The sequence below is a fragment of the Colletotrichum lupini genome, chromosome 1, assembly GCF_023278565.1.
Source record: "Colletotrichum lupini chromosome 1, complete sequence".
In the NCBI taxonomy this organism is placed as follows: Eukaryota; Fungi; Ascomycota; class Sordariomycetes; order Glomerellales; family Glomerellaceae; genus Colletotrichum; species Colletotrichum lupini.
The window spans coordinates 4,442,815-4,464,800 of record NC_064672.1 but is presented as its reverse complement, the minus strand read 5'-3'; the positions used below and the strand labels follow the sequence as shown (position 1 = coordinate 4,464,800).

Genomic DNA, 21,986 nt, shown 5'->3' with positions numbered 1-21,986 from the left:
TCCCATATGCACAATTGCACACCATGGGCACCATGCGGCATGCCAGAGGGTCGCCGGCAACTCGAGGCTATCGTCGGACGCCCCATCCGTTCTCTAGCAGATTCGTCGCCTCCTCGAGACTCAACCCCGACGTCTCGGGGTAGATGCGCCAGATGAGCCCGTACCCAACTAGACACACGAGCGCGTAGAGCACAAATGTCCACGACGGGCTCAGAGCGTCCATGAGTGGGAGGAACGTCAGGCCGACGACGAAATTGGCGCCCCAGTTGGTCGCCGTCGAGACGCCGCTGCCGATCGACCGTACCGCGAGCGGGAACAGCTCGCTCTGCATCCAGGGGACGTTGCCCAGACCCAGCGCGTACGCCGCGACGTAGCCCATGATGCTGACGAGGATCAGCACCGCCGCGCCCCTGTCCGTGCCCGCTCCCTCGCCGGTGCCGCCCTCCGAGGCTGCCGCCGTTTCGGGCCGCAGGTCGACAAAGGAGAAGCCGTATGCCGAGAGCATCAGGCCCGCAATCATAAACGGCAGGGAGTAGAGCAGAATCTTGCGTCGGCCGATGCGGTCGATGAGGCACAGCGCCGCGACCGTGAAGATGAAGTTTGTGACGGCGACGCTCATGGCGGTGAGGGTGGGCGTGCCGAACCCCACCATCTTGAAAATGGTCGCCGAGAAATACATGAGCGAGTTGAAACCGCACAGTTGCTGGAGGCCCTGGAGCAGGCAGGTGATGACCAGCGCGCGCTTGTTTCTCCCGACGGAGAACAGCTCCTGCCAGCCTCCCCACCACTCCATGCGCGGCGAACCCTCACGCCTCATGACCTCCCTCTCCTCCCTGATCTCAATCTCAATCTCCTTGATGACCGCCTCGGCGTTCCTCATGCCGCCGACCGTGTTTCCCAGCACCCTCTCGACGACCTTCTTGGCCTTGAGCGACTGGCCCACCATGACGAGCCAGCGCGGGGACTCGGGCATGAGGGCGAGGATCGAGCACTGCAGCGCCGCCGGGAGCGCCCCGAGACCGACCATCCAGCGCCACCCCGTCGACTGGTCACCGTACTCGGCGAACGCCCAGCCGATGATGTAGGCGACTACCTGACCCAGCGTGATGAAAAGGACGTTCATCGTCACGAGACGGCCGCGGTGGCTAGCGGGCGCCAGCTCGGCGATGTACAGGGGCACGACGAAGCTGGCGGCGCCGACAGCCAGGCCGACGATGGATCGCCCAATGACCATGGAGGTGACGGTGCCGGCCCAGGCCTGCATCAGGGCGCCGAGGATGAAGAGGATGTCGGCGACGAAGATGACGCGCTTGCGGCCCAGCGCGTCGGCGACGATGGAGGAAAAGGGGGAGACGAGGAGGGCGAAGAGGGCGGTGCTGGAAGTGATGATGGACTTGTCGAATGTCGTTAGGACTCGGTTCGATAGGGAGGTGTCGATCTTGACGAGCGTTGCTGATATTACGCCCGTATCATCTGCGCAAAGGGGTTTAGCATTTGCCTATTCTTCTTGTCTCATGAACGGTAGAATTGGGGGGGGGGGTCGGGGGGGTTTGGGGGTATGGGCGGGGTGGTGGGTGGGCTGTTTTGTGGGGAGTGGGTCCTGTCGGCTTTGGGGTGATGGCGGTGGGTGGGTGGACTGTGTGGTACGGGGTGGGGAGGGGGGGGGGGGGGGGGAGGGGGGCGGTGGGGGAGGGGGCGCCGAGACTCACATCCAAAGAGCAATCCACTGATGCCGGCAGCAAATGTGAGAAGCCATACGAAAAGACTCGGGCCCGATTGGCGTGCATGCTTCATGGACGCTGGTAGCACGTCGGCCTCCTCTTCCGCGTCCCGGTAGTCAAGCTCGTCGTCTCGGTCCTGTCGGCCGGCCATCAGCGGAGCATCGATTGAGTCGGGCATTTTGGCGGTAGATCCACGCCAAAAAGGTTAGTGTTTGGGGGTGTGCGTGTGTGTCCTGTCTGTCGGGTCTTTATTTTGTCATTAAACCTGTCGCAAAGTGTCGAAGAGAATGCAAAGGAGAATCTGAAAATGCCTTTCAAGAGGCCATGCTGCGGAGTGCGTCTCGGCACCGTCGGTCGAAGGCGAATGGAGGATGGGAGGCGTAAGAGGGTAGGTGATGGCGATGCTCCGAGATTCCCTAACAGCGGGATGCCAGCCACGTTACGTGTTTAGAGTTGAGATGTCGTAGCCTCCAGTCCTCCCTGGGTCCGGAAGCTTGGGGCTTTGCGGGGCACTTTGTCACCCGGGCCCCACGCATCCGCCAACTGTTTCGGGGATACTTAGTGGTGTATGTGATGCGGGCACCGAGACAAAGTATCATCTTATCTCACGGGCCAGGCGGGGAGGGCCGCATCTATCGCCCGAACCAGTCAGCTTCAACACTCCGCGAATCCGAAACTCGGCAGCTGTTCACCGCCCTCCACCGCGAAGCACTGATCATTTGCGCAGCGGAATGAGGAGCCGCTCAGACGTCGTCATCTTTGGGATAACCGAGTGAGTCTCTTGGAGTGCTGTGGCTTTGTGTGGGGGTTGTTATAGACACCAGGTTCTGTAAAGGGGAAATTGCGACAATTTCAATTCAGAAAATGAAGCTGGTGTAGGACGGCGGAGCTGGGACTGCGAAAGGGACCTTGGACAGGACTCATGACCAGACCAGGGCCCATAACTCTAGATTTTGGATTAAACACAGAATTGCAAAGTTTCAACGTTGGTTTGTCGCCGTGCCCTTTGCTCGGCAGACACATCCGCAACCTGGGACGAGTCGAGATGTAGGCAAGTAAGGTCTTTCGGAAACGTGCTTTACGTACCTTTGATGTACTCAGATGGCGCAAAATCAAGTGGAGGTCACCTTTGGCTCTTAGGTAGATGGATAGGTATCTCAATCCTTTACGCGCCGCTTCAAATGTTCAGGTGTTCGCTTCAAGGAAGCCGAGCAAACCTCCGTAACTCCGTCGCAATGTCAACCTTAGTACGGAGTATGCTGCTTTGCAATCATTAATCATTGAGGTGTGATCCGAAGTTTCAACTTCAGATCAACACGGTTCTCCGGACTTCCTCTGCACGCTTGGCCATTTCGGGTGACCGAAGAGTTGCTGTTGCTGTTGCTGGATAAGTACCCACCGCAGCCAATAGATAGTGAGCTCGAGTACACGAGGATGTTGTACATTGAGTCCTTGACCGTGAGACCTTGGCTTCGGAAGTAGCTTTGAGCTTCACAGATCTCGACAACCGTCTTTGGTCCATGATAGAGAATTTCTCACTCAATCTCATAATATAAACATCTAATCGATTGTGTAGCGTGATAAGGCACGTCATGTCGCGTGGGTTTTGCGACCTTTGTGGTATGGACCGAATGGCTTGCCGGTGACACACTCACCATCACCAGCGCCCGTTTCTTTCGTTTTCCAAGACTTGCGGCGGGCCAATAGAGGTGTGATCGAGAGAGTCGACTTTTTTTTTGGGTGGCTTTCGTTGGAGCCCCGCCAAGCGAGCGACCAAGTCTTTGCTTGGCTAGAGGTAGCATGGCGCACCTCTGAGTTGCTCGTACATGAATGAAGCATCTCGCCGAAATGTCAAGAAGATATGCTCTCTTCTTATTAGATCCTAGTCCCTTTGGAATCTGTGTTGAGTTTGCGAGGCATGGCTGTATCGACACTGAGCCCCGGTAAAACTTTCAGGCCCGGCCTAGCCCTTGGCCTTGAGAGCAACAGACTCCGAGGCTGATTGCTGGACTGCTAGTGCAACAAATGGGCACCTTGCAGCATGCGAGGTAATAAGGAAGCTTGGGTCGGCCACAGGCAGGGTTGGAAAAAATACTACTAGTATTTAGTATTAGTCTAGTCTATCACTAGTAAGTCTAGTATTAGTCCACCTTTTAAGATACTAGACTAGTATTAGTATAGCTAATACTAGACTAGACTAGTATTAGTATACTAATAGTATACTAATTAGTATAAAATATACTATTTATAGTAATTTTATTACTATTTTTAAAAATTTAAATATTAGTTATAATTAATTCTAAAAAAATTCTAAAAAATATAATAAAAAATATCTATAGTAAATATAAGTCAAACTATTTAATTAAAAAATATTTATTATTTAATTTTTAAATTCTTGAAAATTTCAATAAATAATTAGTATTTTATGAATATTTTATTTAAATAATAATTTTTAAGCTTTTAAAGCTATATAAAAAAAGGTTTTGGTAGTTTTATTTTGATTTATACTAATACTTATAATTAATTATTAATTATAGATTTATTAATGGTTTTTTTAATATATACTAATTAGTATACTAATACTAGTCTAGTATAGTATTAGTCTAAGCCGTACTATACTAGTCTAGTATTAGTCCAGGCCGTACTAGACTAGCCTAGTATTAGTCCAGGCCATACTAGACTAGACTAGACTAATTTCCAACCCTGGCCACAGGCAGTCACCGCAGGGTACATTAAACTCTCGGGCTACATGTACGGATACTCGTTGCAACTCATTAGTTTGTCAGATGTCAGATGAGGATGGTGCAGGGAGAGACGTTTGCGGGCCTAGCTCTGCGGGCGCGAAAGAGTCTCGCCCGGATCCTTGAGTGGACACAATCTATTCGTAGGAAGGCCGGTAACCTATTTTTAAGGTACACAGAGAGTGCTTTTGTGCGTCCCGCCAAGGCAACGGTTTGCTGGGCAATGAAAGGTGAACACGAGCAAGAGTTCGTGGACTGATTCAATCATCGTGAAGAGAGAAATGACAGCCTGTAAAGCAAGCGTAGACATACGGCAAATGTCGAGTAATCCGGGGGATCGCCACTAGGGTGAGCGTCGACGAGCATGTGGAAGAGCATACATGTAGTCTACAGTCGCCAGTGAAAGGGTCGTAGTAAGTGAAGTGAGTGTGGGAGGGCAATGAGTGCGTCGATCTTGGTATTCCAGGCTGTTGTCCAATTCTGTTTCCTGAGTTAAACATCTCTTATATCGAGTGAGAGGAGAAGTTGAGATGGCTCAAAAGCGGGCCCAGGGCCACTCCGAGAGCCTGGGACAGATCTGGCGACCGTGATTACCAATAACTGTCAAGCGCCAACTCGGCTCAGTCCCATCCATGTCAGGCCGCTGTCGCGATATGGGTGAGTGCTCTTGTCTTCTGGAGGAGATATCCAGCAATTCCGGCTTCCTTTACATAAGGTCCAAGGTGCCCTAAGCCAGTATGGCTGTCTGGAGGTAAGCGAAGTACCGGTACTTTCGTCCCCCTCCCGCTCAGTTGAGGAACGCACGCGGAGCAAGTCCGACCCCACCACTGCATTCCAGCTCGCACCTTCCATTGTGACCTTGCAGCAAGAGCAGCAGCAGCAGCAGCTTCCGTCTGGACCTCCCCCCGCCGCTCCCACCGTTCCTTCCATTCCTCTTCCCGTCTCGCGAGCCGACCTCTACTCTCTCCACTGAAACCGGCCGGCGGACGTCAAGAGCCTGGCACTCCGACTCTCATCCTGGCAATTCACTTCTGCATCACAATCCTTCGCTACCGACCGCAACTTGGACACCAGTCATGTCATCTCTCCCGCTTCAGCATCCAATCAAGCAAGCCTAGAGACACTCGATGGTTATCAAACGAACATGGTACCGCCGGGTGAATCGTGATGAGCAGAGGCCGGGGGCATGCTCATGCTCATGCTCATGCTGATACTCCAATAGAGAATCTGCACTTCGCCTGCCTTGTTGCCCGCAACGTCCCTCCTGGTGCAGCAGAATATCCGTACACTACCTTGCGGATATACGGGCACTTTCTCGATAACAACACCGCAGAACGACTCCTTCAACAGCTCGTGTGCTGCCCCGGAATCTGCTGTGATCAGACATGGCATGGCACGATGCAGGGTTTAGCCAAGACAGCGAGTATCCAAGCGCCTGGTGCTCTCGAGCTTCTACGACCAAAATGCCCAAAAAAGCATACCCAAAACGGCACACTACGACCCTCCCGTGCCTCCCTCGACACTAACCATTGATCTCTGTGTCCCAACCCGTCCATTATTATTCGACAGTCGCCGATCGATGGAACCTCCTGTTGGTGCCGGGGAGCCTAATTGAACCGGGGGCTCGCGCAGGAGAGTGTGTGGGTTGAAGGAATCAGTTGGGAAATCCTGGCTCGCGGCCTGCTTCTTGCCTGGCAATGAGCCAGCCTGCCGGTGCCCACCGGTTGTACCGCCGCCCTCCCGGCGGCCAGACTTTGAAAACGCCCGCTCGTCTGCGCAGTGCAGTGCTCCTATTTGTCTGTTGGCTCCCCGAAGCCTGTTCACGGAGTCTGCGAGCATATTTCCCCTCCAAGACAGGTGAGATCAGGTCACGTACGGAGCATACCGTACGCCCTATCGAATTTCTGCCATCCTCGCTTCTTGTCGCGCAACGATGTATGATACTGCCCATCTTTCAAGGCGGACGCAGCGACCGCATCCAAGCCACGAACACGTCTGAAGCTCAACGTTGGAAAAAAGATATGCTCTCAGAGTGGGGGTCTTTCTCGTCGACCCCTACCAACTGCAGTACGTCCTTGGGGATACCCCACCTTCGCCCACGCTGTACGCTGCGAGCCATGACGTTGGCCAGTGACCCCTGATAGAGGGGTCCCCCTCAGGGTCTTGAGTACGAGCCTACGATATGCGAGCCTGCGAGGTGCGAGGTGCGAGAGTCAGGGAGCGAGCTGGCTGCGCGATGACCTGATGCGACGAGCATCGTTGATGTCGCGTGCATTCAACATACATTCAGTCGACGCCAACGCACGCCAAGAATGCCTTCATTGTTCACCCGCACGGCATGGGGAATCGGCCACGATGCGCTGTGGACGAAGCAGTGTAACAGCAAGAAAAGGCAAGCCCCCGTGCAGCAAGTGCTGACTTGCAATGTACGATGCCATGCACTCCGGGTGCGTGCGGCATCCCGCCAGCGAACTTGAAAAGCGTGCCTGTCAGGCTGCCAGAGCGAATTTGGCGCTTTTTGCCGAATAGACGACGGGCCAAGGTTAACTAACTAATACAGAAGAGATGGCTACTGATCCGTATCATATGGGACAACCATCACTCTCGGACTCGAAGGTTTTCTTATCTCGCCGCCAGACCGGCCAATGAGCTTACCACGTCATGCGAGCCACAAGCTCAGAGTTCCCCATCACGAGAGTGCCGGCAAAGTAAACGCAACTTTAGGAGAGTCAGGGCCAGGGGAGATATCTCACCGGGCACCTCGACGGGCACCTCGAATGTACCATCACCGTCTACAATGGCCACGGCAGCGGCAGGCTTATGAGTAGGGGACAGGGTTCGGGTGCTTCGTACAAGTACAGGTACAGGTACAGGTACAAGCCGTCCCGCAGACCTCGTTCCCCCCCTTCTCCAACTGGAAGACGCAGACGGGGCGAGGGCACGCGAGAATGAGACTGATGGCTCATGCAACCGCGCTTGCGCCCGCAAGCCGTACGCCGGGGCCTTCTTCGCCTTCTGTTACTAGTGTGTTGCCAACCTTGCCCCCGCTATGCCGCCCGCTGCGTCCCCAAAGGCAAAAGCCAAAAACGCCCCATCCTGGGTGTGTGGACTTGCTGATACTGGGCAATTGTAGACGAGTGTTGGGGCCCCATTTGCCCATTGAGAACGGGGACCAAAGTACCTCTGCTTACGTCTTTGCGAGACGCGGTACAAGGGCTGCCGCGAAAGCCAAAGGTAAGGGTAAGCTGCTTCTCTCTTTAACTGAGGGTGCCCAAACATGGAAGCAGACGTGGACGGACGGACTCGACATGGAACTGACCACCAACCCGACACTTCCTCTGACCCCATGAAAATAATTCCGTTCCCGTCCAGTACCAATCTGATCTGCTTCGTCTCAAACATAAACCTCACACACTCCCAATAATCTCTTTTTGCTGGACCTATTTTTGCAGCTCGCAGCTCTCAGCTCTCAGCTTTCAGCTCCCACATCCCGACCTCCGGCTGCTTCTCCCCCCCCCCAGAAACGGGCTTTGAGGCACGCGGTAATGCAGCCTGTATCGCCAGCGTCCTAGACGGCAGGCACGTCATCGCATTTCAGGGGGCCAGCAACTGCGCGAAGCAACCCAGGACACGCCAAAAAAAAACCTCCAAGTGGAACATCGAGCCCGTGAGCCAGCTATACGCGGCTGACCCGACGTCTCCGCAAGGCTGAACAGCCCTCACGAGACCAACCTCTGGATTTTTGGACAACGGGCACCATGGGTCAGTGGTGGGATGCATCAAAGATTGACGCTACTGTCACGAGACAGTTCGTCTGTCAGTACCTCTTACCAGAGGAGATTGAGCGCCTAAGCCAGCCACTAGCTTTTGGTGATGGTTTGACGGATGAGACGTATTGGGACTGGATCAACAACAAGGCCAAGCGCATCTTCTTGATTCTCGTCGACCTCAAGATCCCAGATCAGATCTTCGGTATCGTCGACGACTCATGGGACGACCATGACCTGCCCATATCTTCCGAGCATGTCGAGCGGCTTAGGTTGACGGCTCAAAGGGACGACAAGATTGAGCGCAAGTTTTTTTCTCGCCAGTTCACCTATCTGCTGAAGCCCTTCCAACGAGGCGACCACGTCGTCTTTAACGAGTACGAAATTGTTCCTCTCGAGATCATCGAGCGCAGACCGGCGGGGAATACCTCAGTAGACAAGGTCGTCCTCCCCAACTGTCCCGGTACAGTCTTTTACCGACGCCGCATCCCACTGGGGAACGGGTTCGGCCAGCTCTCCAAAGGCGAGTTCGTCGAGATCATCAATAGCATCAGGGGGATCCAGAATGACCACTTGGTATCGTATTACGCTTCATACACGCAGGTCGGAGCGGCATACGTCCTCTTCACACCTGCTACCGATTCCAACCTGAAGTCTTTCTTTGGCAATACGCCATCCACCTTTAAGAATCTGTCAAAGAAGGAGCGGAGACGGACGATTATGAACTGGATCCTTTGTCTCGCTGACACCCTCGCCTACCTTCATAGTAGAAGGCTATGCCACGGGAACATCAAACCTTCATCTATACTCTTCACCAGTCAGCTCCACATCTTTTACTCGGATTTCACGAGACTAAACGCCGAGGTTTTAGCCGGTTACACGGACAAGAATTCGTTTGACCGGGAGTCATACGACTACGCAGCCCCGGAACAATGGTTTCGCCCGACAGGCGGTCCAACGAGTCCTTTGGGTCGTATGGCGACGATGGCTATATCGACGTCTCCGGAGACGCACACCAACTTCTCCATCCCAAGGAGTGATAACCCGGGTAGCCCAAATGCGATGCTGAACACGCCCAACCCACATCTGAACCCGCAAGCCGCCGACATCTTCTCGCTTGGCTGTGTCATCTTGGACCTGATGAGCTTCCTCGTCAAAAAGACAACAAAAAGTTTTGCCGCACACCGTGCTGCCAAGCACAAGACCCCCGGTCGTGGTGGTGCTGTGTTGGATTCGTCATTTCACAAGAACCTCGGACAGGTCGAGTCCTGGATGTCGACACTAGCAAAGGAGGCGTCAAAGAAGGTCTCCGAATCCGATGGAGGCCTCGTGTTCCGAGGCATCGTACCCTTAATGCACATTGTTGCCCGTATGCTGTCGGCGAATCCGATGGATCGACCCTCAGCTGCCGAGGTGCAAACACAAGTGTACCAGTTGTTGACCAAATACTGCGACATTAAGGAGCCTCACTGTGTTCATCAATACGGCGGCTGGGACTTTGGCATGTCGCACTTGCGCATACAGCCCATCAGCCCCAATGCCGAACTCATGCCGCAGCCTATCCGACAGAACTCAATACCGCAACTGCCGCGACGTGGCAGTGAGAGCATTGGAAGCATCAGTCCGAGAGGGTTATCCCATTCGAGAACGAACAGCAGCGGCGGTATGTCGAATAACAGCGGGATGAGTAGTGCGGCAAGCAGCGATCAAGACCGAGACCTCGGGCCCGGGTTCACTGCTATTCGGAACATCCGGGTACCGCCGGTACGATCGCCCGGGCCGTGGGACTCGAGCCCCGGTGTCCAGGGCGGACGTAGCGACCAAGCTCCGGTGTATTGAGACACGGAGCCTCGACGCGAAGCCCGAATGTGTGGGCGAGGTACAACAGCTCATGAGCGATATTCAAACTTTTTTTCCCCATTGTGTTGGCGCGGTCCCGATATCGATACCACACACCATACCGCCTGGGGTTTTGCATCAGAATCTCAATACGAGATAGAGAAGTGCGGGGAATGCGCGCTCGAATGGTCATGACACGAGATGTTTTGATGGTGATTTTTTTTTACTCTCGTCTTTGTTGCTCAGCGATACCTCTGCCGCAATTGCCCATCGCAAATGGGTCTGCATACAAAGCAAGCCCAACCATAGTCGAAAAAAAGAGAAGCCGAAATAGGAATGAAGATTCGATATTGAAATCATATACCCGTACATCTTTGTAATTGTCGAATGGTCCAATGGTTTCTTTCGACTGTGCGGGTTCCGAGCCGAGCCATGAACAGCGAGAGCCAAGGTGCTATAGGGAGGGCGGGGGCAAAAGATGGAGAAAAGAATGAATAGCGCGGGGATGGGAAACGACCGCGAGCGAGGGAGGGGACGAAGTGGTCCCTTTTTGTACGTAAGGAGCTTGCTAGCAATAGCTTTGCCCATCAATAGGGTAAATTCCGCTGATTGAATGGGCGAGAAATGGCATTATTCGTGCCACCGGTTACGTGATGGCCGTGTATTCGTCGAATGGGCAGTTTACATGACAAACGGAATTCCAAAGAGGCTTTTTTTCCAGCAGGGGGGGTCTCACGGGCTGTGAGGAGGAGGAGCGCGAGGAGTAAGGTAGGTAAGCGCGCAGGCGTGGTAAGGTACTAGGTTTTGAAGTGAGGCTTTCTCCCACCTTATTCCTTTTGGGGGTGTTGGGGGCGATGGCGGCGGCGGCGTGCCGCACGAGCTGCTGCTGCAACACTACAAAGTACGGTACTGGCTTTAACAGCAAATTGCAATGAGGTGGCTCATGTAGGTAGCAGCCTGGCACGCTCGTTGGTTCGTCTGTGGACTCCCCGAAGGACGAGAAATCTACGCAATGGGTTGATGGGAATTTCCAAGCTGCTCTGTCCAAGGTATTCCGGGTACTACGAGGTGCACTGCTGTTCCTGCTCCTGCTCCTGCTGCTGACGCAGCTCATCCCTGCGAGGCGGATGAACCCCGCGTTTTGAAAGAGGGAAACTCAAAAGACAAACACATGCGGGGGACATTGAGTGAATGCTTTTTGACGGTTGAAATGGCACGACGACCGGTTCTTTATGGGACGGCGAGGTGCCTAGTTATTCGTACAGATTAGGATTTCGGTTGTGTTCGGGTGGAATGCCACATGGTTTCTCCTGAACCTGGTCTTGAGGTTTGGTGTTGTTCATGAGCTTGGGAATGATGCTCGTGTGCTGCTCGCCGGGTTTGGGTTCACAGGTCGACCTACGGATATCTTTGTGCGTGACTCGGTTTGTATGAACATGTTTACGTTTGTGCCTCCTCCTTTCTGTTGTTTACTTCGAAGCTTGTCTGGTCGTGTTTGTTTTGTGTCAACCTCCACAGAAAGGTCGTTTCCGAGTTTTTGATACAAGTTGAAGCCTGGTGTCATTGACAAGTTCTCCGGGATGAACTAGGCCGAGAGGTCTTGACCACTCGACGCTGCTTGCGAGATTTGGGTAGACGTTGGGGATACATTTACTTCTCTGTAGAGACTGGCTAGGGAACTCAATGGTCCCGATTTACATAGCTGCGGTGAGCTGCCGAGAGAGATGAATCACGGGGAAGGGGGAAGCGCGCGTGATGCAATTGTTTCTTGACGGCAATGAAACCATGTACCTACCTGCATTGAGTCTATTTGAACTGATTCTTTCTGCCCTGTTTTCTGTTCAACGAAGAGTAGCGTCCCGTATGGTGGCCATCTCTCACGGATGGGTGAAGGGATTCGATGTCATGAGAGAAGTTTGGAAATGCTAGGTCAGTCCGTCTTGGCCTCGAGTGCCACTAGATTTAGGAGGATCTTCATGTTCTTACATAGACTTTAGGTAGCAGCGCTAAATTGCGACAAGTTCAGCACAACTGTCTGGAGAAGAAGGGCAACGCGTTTGCCTCAAGTCCGGCTCTATCATGGTCGTGCACATGCGGGTGGTGACTCTGATGTTCTAGGTGCTCGGAAGTCGATCTGTTCTCCCGGACCAGTCACTCTGATGGTTAATTATAGCGGCTGAGAGATGCAGAATGAACTTATTCATGCTCCAGTTGTTCAAGGTTGACACACAGTGGCTTGTATATAACTTAGAAGGTCGTCCATCTATCGCATGAGAATAACGCCAGGTTCCTTGAATATGGAGTTTTTATATTGCCGAAGAGTCTTTACAAGTCTTTACATACAACAAATTCCCGTTGTTAGTCCAGTCTCTTGTGGACTTGTACTTCTCGGGTATCTAGTTACACTTGTGAGATACGCGTTCTATAACCTTTCCAGGAGGACCAAATACAATCCCGCCTGCCAGATCAAACGACCATTCGTTACAATCGTAAGAGGGGATTCTTGGAACGGACGGCATGAGAAGAGAATGCTGCTAGAGACCCGACTGAATCAGCCTACCCAAAGACGACATGTCTGTATTCGACCCCGAACTCCGTCTTCGACACGACCGGCAAGATCGAAACATGGCGACTGCTTGAACCAACCTGTTTCACGCCAGCGTGGGGCTCGTCATCTTCCGATATCAAAATTCACAAAGATCTCGTCGTGCGGCTGTTATATCTGTTGATGTATCAAGAAGTGAGCCGTCTGTTGCTCCTCACGACAGCGTAAGTAATACACCCATGAGAGGGTTTCAGTTCCCGATCATGAGCTCAGCTTGCTATATGAAGCCGTGAGAAGATTTTCTCTTCAAATTCCGGTCTCTCACGCGGCGAAGCATTCAACAGTTATAGCAAGTGAACCCTTCTTGGCTTGGTTCTGCCCAACGTTGTTTTCGGACGTACGATGGCGGGTCTTTGACGACGTAAACATCCTCGACAGACCTTTTTGAGTGGTTCTCTGGCAAGCATTGCTTGTTGATGAACGAAATGTAAACATTCGCCCCGATAGACAGTATGATGATCTACAAGAGAAAATCGGTGAAGGTTGCTCCGTGGAGGACATACTCTTAGCCCCGTCTAGCTACCTCATCATCTAGATCATGCTATAAACTTCCTTAGACATTCCGGCCCACTGCCGTTGATGGATACTCATGCGAACAACGTAAGGGCCCTCGAGAAAGTGGTAACATCTTACTTTACCATCTTCTTCAATGTCAAAATAGCGGAGTTGCACGAAAGGTAGAGAGAATGAGCGGTTAGCTCAAAGAGTCTTCTCCGAAACTAGCCCGTTTGAGGTGAGACTTGTCCAAATCTGACCTGCTGGGGCAGGCGGTTGCTCTGGTCTCCTCAGTTCACAATTCATTGCTACCCAATGAGTCTTTAGTGGTACAGGAGGAGCATGCCTACGGCTCCTGGCTTGTTCAGAGAGCTCTACTGTTCTCCTTGGTCAATCGTTGCCGCGGAGTCTCATAGAGAGGATCAAAATAATGAAGACATCGCAAGGCTGCTGAAGGAATCTCTCCATCGTGAGGTTCTTGAGGCGGCGAATGTCCAGGCATCTTTAACTTTCCATAAAGAATCCACGAGGGAACGCTTGTAGGTCGAGTTGACGGAGCAGCGCATATTTCGGACAACGTCGAAGCGAGAAAAGGTGACGGAACACCCAATAAGCAGGCTCATTGCCTTCTAGAATTGAGGTAGAAGGGGATATGTCGTCGTTGGTATCTATGTAAGAACACCTAGGACAGTCATCGACAAATTCCATCGCAAAAGCAGACCGTTCAATGCTGATCGTTCAAGGTTCATAGTCACACGAGCTGATCAGTAGCTTCCCTCTGCAACTGGGCTCATCTCAATGTCTGTCACATCTGTACTCGATGTACGATCTGAAAAGAGAAAGCGCCAGGTAAAGTTCACACCGTGTCATGACTGAGAACCTCGACGGACCTACACCATACAGTACGGGCGGTTGATGCACAATCGCCAAGTCTGGGATGAATCTGTACCCGCCCTCCCTGCGGACTAGGAGAAACCAAAGATCGGTACACTTTAGACATCTACCCTTACCTTATTCAATGTCTCTAGAACTGTTCTAAAGTGCCCTTCCGAGGTCCAATACATGAAAATAAGAGACCTTACGGCAAGGGCCGACAGCGACAGAGAAGGGATAACGACCAGTGCTTTTCCGTCAACTACGAACCAGAACCACGTTGCACAGGCGTCACATCTTCTCCCTGGCGACCTACTCAAGACGAACGAAGAAAAAAAAGTTCAAGGCCACAGCCGGGAACCACCCCAAATAACTCTGCTGCGACCACTTGGTGGCTTTGCGGGAAGCAGACGTCAACCCCCGTTTCGCGTTGCCGCTGAACCAGGGGAGGGGCAGTTCGATGCTCGACTACCTAGGTGGGTAGGCAGACTCGCAAGTTGCAACCTCAGAGTTGCAGCTGGGATTCGTCGCTTGTTGGTGGGCATGGCATGGCATGCGGGGACCGGAGGTGGAGGTGGGTTGAGGATCTACTCCGTACCTCTCTGGAACATGCCGAATGCGCAGGCTTCCATGTTGCATTTAGGCGAGCGACACGGCGAGAGAGACACACCCGAGGTTTTTGCTTCGCATAGTGTGCTTGTTGGCTGCATTTGGCTTCACCTTGAAAGGTGGCCGGGGAAAAGCGTGGCCGCGACGTCTTCGGGTCAACGCGCCGAAGCCGTCTCAAAATTGGACTCGTCGGTGTAGAACTGGCCGACTACGGTGGCTTAGCTCCCCGCACCATTGGCTTCTCTTGTCGTCTGTCTGGACGAGGTGCGAGGACAAAAGCCAAGCGATTCGAGTGCCGAGCGATGGGATGGGATTCTGAGAGGCTAACCTAGCCTTATTCTGGAAGTGAGGTGTTACTGCCCTTATCTTCGCCCAGACCGAGAGAGCAGATCGCCCGTCGTTTTTTTGATGGGCGCGCGGCGTTTGCTTGGCAACTGGTTTGCGCGTTAGACCCCTACTATTCCCCGCTGGCCTCGTTGTCTGCCCATCAGATGCTGATGGCTCTCAAGTGTCGAGCAGCAACACCCCGCCTTCGTCAATCTGTACGGAAACTCCGTATGGGTACTTGAGCTGCCAATAACTTTCACGGATACCGCGGAGGCAGGCGGGGGAAACTCAGGTCGAGCTTGTTGATGGAGCGACGAGGGGGTTTCCTTTCATGTTTCAGCCCATGCAGGGTGCCGGCCAGAAGGGAGCTTTTGTGCTGCTTGCAAATAAATGTTCTGACAACTTTCCAAACGAGATGGAAAGGCCATGGTGAGATTATCGACAGTGGTATCAAATGCATGTCTCACTGAGACGGTCAGTTGCTGGAGCCTCGTCGCCATGGCAGATTTCTTCATCGACAAACCCATTTTATCGCCGCGATACAAACAAGAAAGCTCCTATGGGCTTCGCATTGCTTTATTTCGTCGTGTTGTCATTGCCCCTGTTGGATGAGCAACACGCGGCGGGGTGCGCCGCAAGTGAATGCAAACGTTCACACTTGATGCAGCTGACAGCCCATTGCATCAACTCTCTGCGGCGTGCCACCTTCTTCAATGCTACGACGCACCACTTACGACGGGCAATGGCAGAGAAGATGCGGCCAAGAGGCTCCTCGGAGGGATCCAACGACGGATTCGCCCAGGATGTCAAGGTGCCGCAATGCAACGAAGCTGACACCTGGGTCCACAGGTGACATCAATTCGCTCTCTGTTTGCTGCGGACTCTCTCCCTGACTCCCTGCTCTTCAGATCAGTGGGCTCGCGGTCAAGGTGTTCCTCGAATGAAACGGAAGCCCGAGTTTTCACATCTTTTTTTGCAGTGGCCGTTGCAACCCTCGCCGGATAAGGTCCACAGGCAGTGAACGGGACCGGGGGTTAAGCTTACCCTGGTTCGTGTCAACGATTGCCTGACTGTAGGGCCAAGAGGGATTTTCAATGAGACGCTGCGATCAGAGTGTTGCGTCATACTCATTATCCGGAAGCCATTTACGGCAGACTGCAAGAGGCACTCTGCTAAAACACTTTTTTTATGTGTTAAAGTAGAAATCGTATTTTACGGTTACCCTACTACTTAGGATAGGGTCTAGATTAGTATAATAACCTATAAATAAGGGTTATAGAGATTTATAACTTAAGAGATATTTTAATTTTATAATATATTAAACCGTATAGTAAGATATAAAATTATATAATATCGTACCCCAACGTAAAAGTTTTTTTTTTTTTTTATAATTTTATTATAAAAATAATTACTACTTTTTACCTTTTTATAAATAAAAATCACTTTTTACTTAAGTTATTAAACTAATAGCTTACTTATAAATATTATAATATAGATTTATAATAATTTTTAATTTCTATATAAAACGTTACTAAATTAATCGACCTTATAATACCTCTTTATAAAGCTATTTTAAAACGACCGATTAATAATAATACTCATATAAGCTCTGCTTTTTTTATATAATAAGAATATATAAATATATAAGCTTTAATATTAATAAAATCTCTTTTTATAAGCTTAAAAGAGCGGGAACGAAGTATTTAATAAATAAAAAAGGAGCTAAAGTAATTACTAATAATTAATATCCTTATTATATTATATAACATATCTTTTTTTAAAAACGAACTTAATAGTTTCTAAGTAATAACTTATATTAACGTCTAAGTTATTAAGAAGTTTATTAAGAAAGTTTAGTTTAATCGCTTCTTAACGTTTATTTTATATTAAGATATAATATAATTTATTATTTTATATTTTATAATAAATTAGTAAATTCCTTTAATAGAGTAGATAGTATTTCTAATTAATATAAAAAATCCTTACGATATTTTAAAATACTATAAAGTAGCGCATAAAGTTATAAATTTAGAGAAATTCCTTTTTAAAACTACGATTTTATATAAAAAAAAAATTACTAACTTTTTATTATTTCTTAAACTAAAATTAAGTCGCTAGTTATTAAACCTTAGTTAATAAAAAAGGAAAAAGGTTATATAAAGCTAATTATAATTAAAACTTTAGGCAAAACGACGTATAAAAATGTTCTAAAAATACGGCTTTTAATAAGTATTAATATTAAACTAACGATAAAGATTAAAGAAGAATTGTTAGTTAAGTAAAAAAAGAAGATCGTTAAGAAAGAAGTAAAAGCTAAGAAAAAGGTTAAAAAGGATAAAAATAATAAGAAAAACGAGATTATAATAGTTTAATAAGAAGATAAAGTTTATAATAATAAATAACTTAGTATATTATAAAGATAAAAACGAGCATTCTTATTAATAAATAGTTTAGAATAAACTATAATTATATTTATAATTCCTCTTCGTCCTTAGTATTACTTATAATTATAAAACTATTTAATACTCTAAGATTAATTCTAAAGTCTTCTAATCTCTACTTAACCTATATAATACCGCCCTATAATTTACTAAGTAAAATAATTTCTAATTAAAGCTTATTACGTATATATTACTTTAGATAAATACGAAGATATTAATACGCTTTAAAATAAAGATAATTAGCCTTACTAAACTTCGTACTTTTAATTAATATAGTTAAGGAGCCCTTAATAATTAAGGTATAAATTTATAAAGTAGCTTAAAGAAAATATACGTCTAGATTATTACTATTCTAAATAGCGTTTAATAGTTATTAAACTTAGTCTTAGTTAATTAGCTATATAAAGTCTTATACGGTTCGTAACGTAAGTTAATAATATAGTTACTATAGCTAATTAGAAATAACGTAAGGGCGACCTTTTTAATAACGAATTTAATAAGAGTTCTAAATTTATATAAAGTTAATAAAATTAGAACGAATTAGTAGTATATACGTAAATAGAAATATAATCTAATTAGAGAGTATATTTATATAAAATAGCCCTTAGAACTTAAGTAGTTAGAAGTATTTTTATAAACGTAAGTATACTTATATATACTAAGATATATATTACTTACTTATTAATATACTAATCTATTTTAATAAAAACGATTTTACTAACTCTTAATCTTAATATTATAGATACTTTTACTAAAGATTTAGTAATTACGGAATATAATTAGACTTTTTATTATTAAACGGTATTATAAAAAGTAGTAATAAATATTAAATATAAGAACGGTTTCTTTCCCTCGGTCTAAACGAACTTATAATAATATAAATCCCCGTTATTAAATAACGGTAAGATATTATATAGGTATATTCTAGGACGTATAAATAGAAACCCCTATATAAAACTATATAATAAACTGTAAATAAATATTAATATTAATATAAATCTTAAATTTAAATAATAAAAGCTTATTATATATATTTAAAAACTAAATATAATTTAGTCTAGGAGTTATAAACCTTTTATAATAGTACCTTATTTTACTTAACCGATCTTAAACTTATTATAAAAAGGTTTTATAATATATAAAGTATAGTTTATTTTGGTTAATAATATAAGCCTATTAGCGAACTTATATATAAAAATACTTTTTATCGTACCTTTTAGTACGGTAAGTAACCTTTAGTATATTAAAAAAGAACTTTTCTAATAGTTATCGTATAATTACGAGCTATTTTAGTATTTATTATTACTAAAGCTAATTCTATTAACGAAGTATTAATAATCCTATAGCCGTAATTATAAATCCTTTAGATTAGAGTTAAAAAAGGATATTTTTATTATTTAAGTATTATTAAAAGAATAATTCTTAAATATAAATTAATAGATCCTTAAAAAAGACCGTACGCTCTTTTTATTATAAGTCCTATTTCGTAAGTTAATGTTCGAAAGTTCGCTTTATAATTTTAGTATTAAAAACTATAAAAATATATATAATAATTATATTATAAGTCTAATTACTCTTTAATTTTATAATAATTATCGTTTAATATAATAAAAGATTAATATGCGGTCGTACTATTTTAAGAAAGTAGTAATATATAAAATAAGAAACTAAAAAAGAAATTTTAAATAAGGTGTAAATATTTATATATAATTATAGCGATATATAGGGGTATCCTTTTGTTTATAAGGTCTTATAAGTATATATATATAAATATAAACGCTTATAGGGATCTATAACGCTAAAAAGGATAAAAAAGTATATAATAATAATATACGATAAATAAAAGTTTTATAATTTTATTAAAAACGTTAAACTTTAAAGGGAGCCTTTATATAGTTAGTTATGGCCTTTTATAGGCTAAACTAAGCGCATATACTTTAACTTATAATTAGTAAGTACCTTACGACTTTATAAGGGCCTTATTACTTAGGTATTTATAATAGATTCGGGATGCGGCCGGCAATAGGACGCTAATAACTTAGCAACTAGTACACGGATCTTATTATAAAAGAACTTTTTAAAAAGTAGAGCCCTTACGAAGGACTCTATAAGCTTTAGTTTTATAATATATTTATACTTATATTATAGCCTCGCTAGTTAAGTATTTATAACCTAATCTCTTATAATTCTAAAGCTTTTATTTTTACGGAGTAACTAATATAAGTAATAATAAATTACGGAAACGAACGGAACGTTAACGAAACGACGCTTAGCTATTAATAAAAAGCCGTTAGTACTAACGAGCTATAGTTATTTAGAGTTAACTACTTAACCCTATTTTATTTAAAAAAACGAGCCTATTATAGGGCGAGTCCTACTTAAATATTAGCGTTTATAAAAGAGCTAGATAAAGAAAATAATCGGGGTAAATTACCTTTACGGGCTAGTTACTTTATTAATACTCTAAAGACCCTATTCGTTATAAACGGGGCGTTTATTAATAACTAATTACTAAATATATAAAGTTAAGGCGCGTATAAAGGCGTAAGTAGTATTAAAATAGCTAGTTTAGCAGACCCCATAGGCCTAATAATAACCTATTTCTATAAAATAATAAAAATAATAATCGAAAATTAAAACTAAGAACGGCGTTAATACGAGGAGCTCGTTTAATAGCTTACTAAGCGGCTAGCGACGCATCTAAGTTAATAAAAATATAAAAAGCCTCCTTTTTATAATTATAAACTAATTAGAAAAGAGTTTACGAGTACTTAAATAGTAAACTAGATTATTATTATAAAAGTAGGTAATAAGCTTTGTATAAAAAGCACTATAGAATAATATATTAAATAGGCCCTATTTAAGATATCCCTATTATTATAAACGTAATAGTATAATTATAAAAAGAGCCTCTAGGATCCCCTCTCTTAGGGCGACTTTTTAGCGTTTATTCGCTAATAATACGTAAACCCCGAGACTTAAGAACGGGAATATTATAAAGAGCTAAGGATAAAGAGGCTAAAAAAGGGCTAGACCCTTACTTAGTTCCTCGCTAAGTAGTTAGTAATCTATTATAACCTAAGTATAAAAAATATAAAGAATTCGAAAGTAAAGGTATACTAGTTCTTTTTTAGACTACTATTTTAATTATAAAATAATCTAATTTATTATAAAGTCTTAATTAAAAAAGCACGCGATATAGCTTACGAGGCTAATAAACTATAGTTATTAAATCGGTAGAAGGGCAGCGACTAATTATAAAAAAATAGTAAAAAGAGGCTATATCCGTTATTAAAATAACCGCGTTAAATATCCCCCTTTTATAAAAAAAAGAGTAGGGAGAGCTCTAAAGGGCTAAGCTCTAAAGACTTACTAAGAGTAATATTATAAAAGCCGTATAATAAAAATACTCGCGCCGAGCTATTATAAAAGTGTCGTAATAGTAATATTAAATACTTTATATATAATAAAATAGGCTATATATTTAATAAGTATTAAAAGAATAAGTTAAAAAGTAGGGGCGACGATAAGCCGACGTACCCCTAATTAAAGCTAACGTTAGTAACTATTTAATAGGTTATTACCGAGCCGAGAGTTATAGAGGTCGACTTATTAAAAAACGAGTAAGTATAAGCAATATACTTAATATACTTACGCTAAGTATTAAGAGAGTATTAATAAAAATAATTATAAAGGGTAGGGTAATAGTTCTACGAGGTATTATTAAAAGGCTAGTAGAAGTTAATATAAATATATACTCTAAGATAGATATTATTAGCACTAGGCTCGTAACCTACTTAGGGTTAACCCCGGCTATTACTATAGCTCCCTTGTTAAGGGACTTTTAGGGTAAAGCCGTAAGCTAGGGAAAAGCCTATTAATTAACGCTCTTCCTTATTAATTACTATAAATAGCTAAGAAAGATTTAGCGACTATTTATTATAATTAATAAGGATAAAAAAATAATAAACCTCTTATTATTATAACTATTAATAAGCTAAGAGGGTATTTGTATTAATATAGCGACGAATATATAGTTATACGAGCCTATTTTAGTTACCGAACTAGAGGTAATAACTCGTAATATCGTTAAAAGTCGTAAGAGGGCGTATATATTATATATTACTACTATAAAAAGTATTGCGGGGGTAATAAAGACTAAACTACGAGGGGGTTTACTACTAGAACTTTAATTAGAAATAGAGACGTTTAATAAGTAATTAGTAAAGGGACCGTAGTTATATAGCGGGGTAAAATACTCTATTAACTTAGTTCTAAGTACTAAACTACTATATAGTCCTATCTATCCGTTAAATAAGAAATAACTTAATAAGCTTCGCGCGTATATTACTAAGAACTTAGTAAATGGTCGTATTATATTTTTAGTTAATAAAACTAGGGTATTAATCCTTTTTATATTAAAGAAAGACGGCACGCTACGCCTTTATATAAACTATTGCGGGCTAAATAAAATAATTATAAAAAATTAATACCTACTACTACTTATTAGCAAGCTCTTAAATAAGCTTCGTAAAGCGAAATAGATCTCAAAAATAAATATTAGGGAT

At 45.3% G+C, this 21,986-nt stretch overlaps 7 protein-coding genes across 7 annotated transcripts; 3 read left to right on the top strand and 4 right to left on the bottom strand.

Annotated features, from left to right (window-relative positions):
• Nucleotides 1-67: 67 nt before the first annotated feature.
• CLUP02_01339 (uncharacterized protein) lies at nt 68-1,899 on the bottom strand (the record flags this gene model as incomplete). The annotated part of the gene is made up of 2 exons (XM_049280380.1): nt 68-1,473; nt 1,710-1,899. 2 exons carry the CDS (start codon nt 1,897-1,899, stop codon nt 68-70), a joined length of 1,596 nt encoding a protein of 531 aa, XP_049136337.1.
• Nucleotides 1,900-5,094: 3,195 nt separating this feature from the next.
• On the top strand, nt 5,095-5,435 carry CLUP02_01338 (uncharacterized protein; the record flags this gene model as incomplete). The annotated part of the gene is made up of 2 exons (XM_049280379.1): nt 5,095-5,119; nt 5,254-5,435. 2 exons carry the CDS (start codon nt 5,095-5,097, stop codon nt 5,433-5,435), a joined length of 207 nt encoding a protein of 68 aa, XP_049136336.1.
• A 161-nt stretch (nt 5,436-5,596) lies between these two features.
• CLUP02_01337 (uncharacterized protein) lies at nt 5,597-5,854 on the bottom strand (the record flags this gene model as incomplete). Its single annotated transcript, XM_049280378.1, has 1 exon — nt 5,597-5,854. One exon carries the CDS (start codon nt 5,852-5,854, stop codon nt 5,597-5,599), a length of 258 nt encoding a protein of 85 aa, XP_049136335.1.
• Nucleotides 5,855-5,956: 102 nt separating this feature from the next.
• Nucleotides 5,957-6,301, bottom strand: CLUP02_01336 (uncharacterized protein; the record flags this gene model as incomplete). Its single annotated transcript, XM_049280377.1, has 1 exon — nt 5,957-6,301. The coding sequence occupies one exon, from the start codon at nt 6,299-6,301 to the stop codon at nt 5,957-5,959; it is 345 nt and encodes a 114-aa protein (XP_049136334.1).
• Nucleotides 6,302-7,483: 1,182 nt separating this feature from the next.
• Nucleotides 7,484-7,864, bottom strand: CLUP02_01335 (uncharacterized protein; the record flags this gene model as incomplete). Its single annotated transcript, XM_049280376.1, has 1 exon — nt 7,484-7,864. The coding sequence occupies one exon, from the start codon at nt 7,862-7,864 to the stop codon at nt 7,484-7,486; it is 381 nt and encodes a 126-aa protein (XP_049136333.1).
• Nucleotides 7,865-8,220: 356 nt separating this feature from the next.
• On the top strand, nt 8,221-10,068 carry CLUP02_01334 (protein kinase; the record flags this gene model as incomplete). Its single annotated transcript, XM_049280375.1, has 1 exon — nt 8,221-10,068. One exon carries the CDS (start codon nt 8,221-8,223, stop codon nt 10,066-10,068), a length of 1,848 nt encoding a protein of 615 aa, XP_049136332.1.
• A 1,922-nt stretch (nt 10,069-11,990) lies between these two features.
• CLUP02_01333 (uncharacterized protein) lies at nt 11,991-16,153 on the top strand (the record flags this gene model as incomplete). The annotated part of the gene is made up of 21 exons (XM_049280374.1): nt 11,991-12,018; nt 12,090-12,123; nt 12,187-12,230; nt 12,591-12,837; nt 12,887-13,034; nt 13,125-13,155; nt 13,209-13,273; nt 13,335-13,406; nt 13,441-13,547; nt 13,585-13,660; nt 13,712-13,762; nt 13,940-14,017; nt 14,100-14,153; nt 14,210-14,716; nt 14,770-14,942; nt 15,160-15,211; nt 15,270-15,406; nt 15,457-15,580; nt 15,645-15,818; nt 15,891-15,994; nt 16,090-16,153. 21 exons carry the CDS (start codon nt 11,991-11,993, stop codon nt 16,151-16,153), a joined length of 2,370 nt encoding a protein of 789 aa, XP_049136331.1.
• Nucleotides 16,154-21,986: the final 5,833 nt, after the last annotated feature.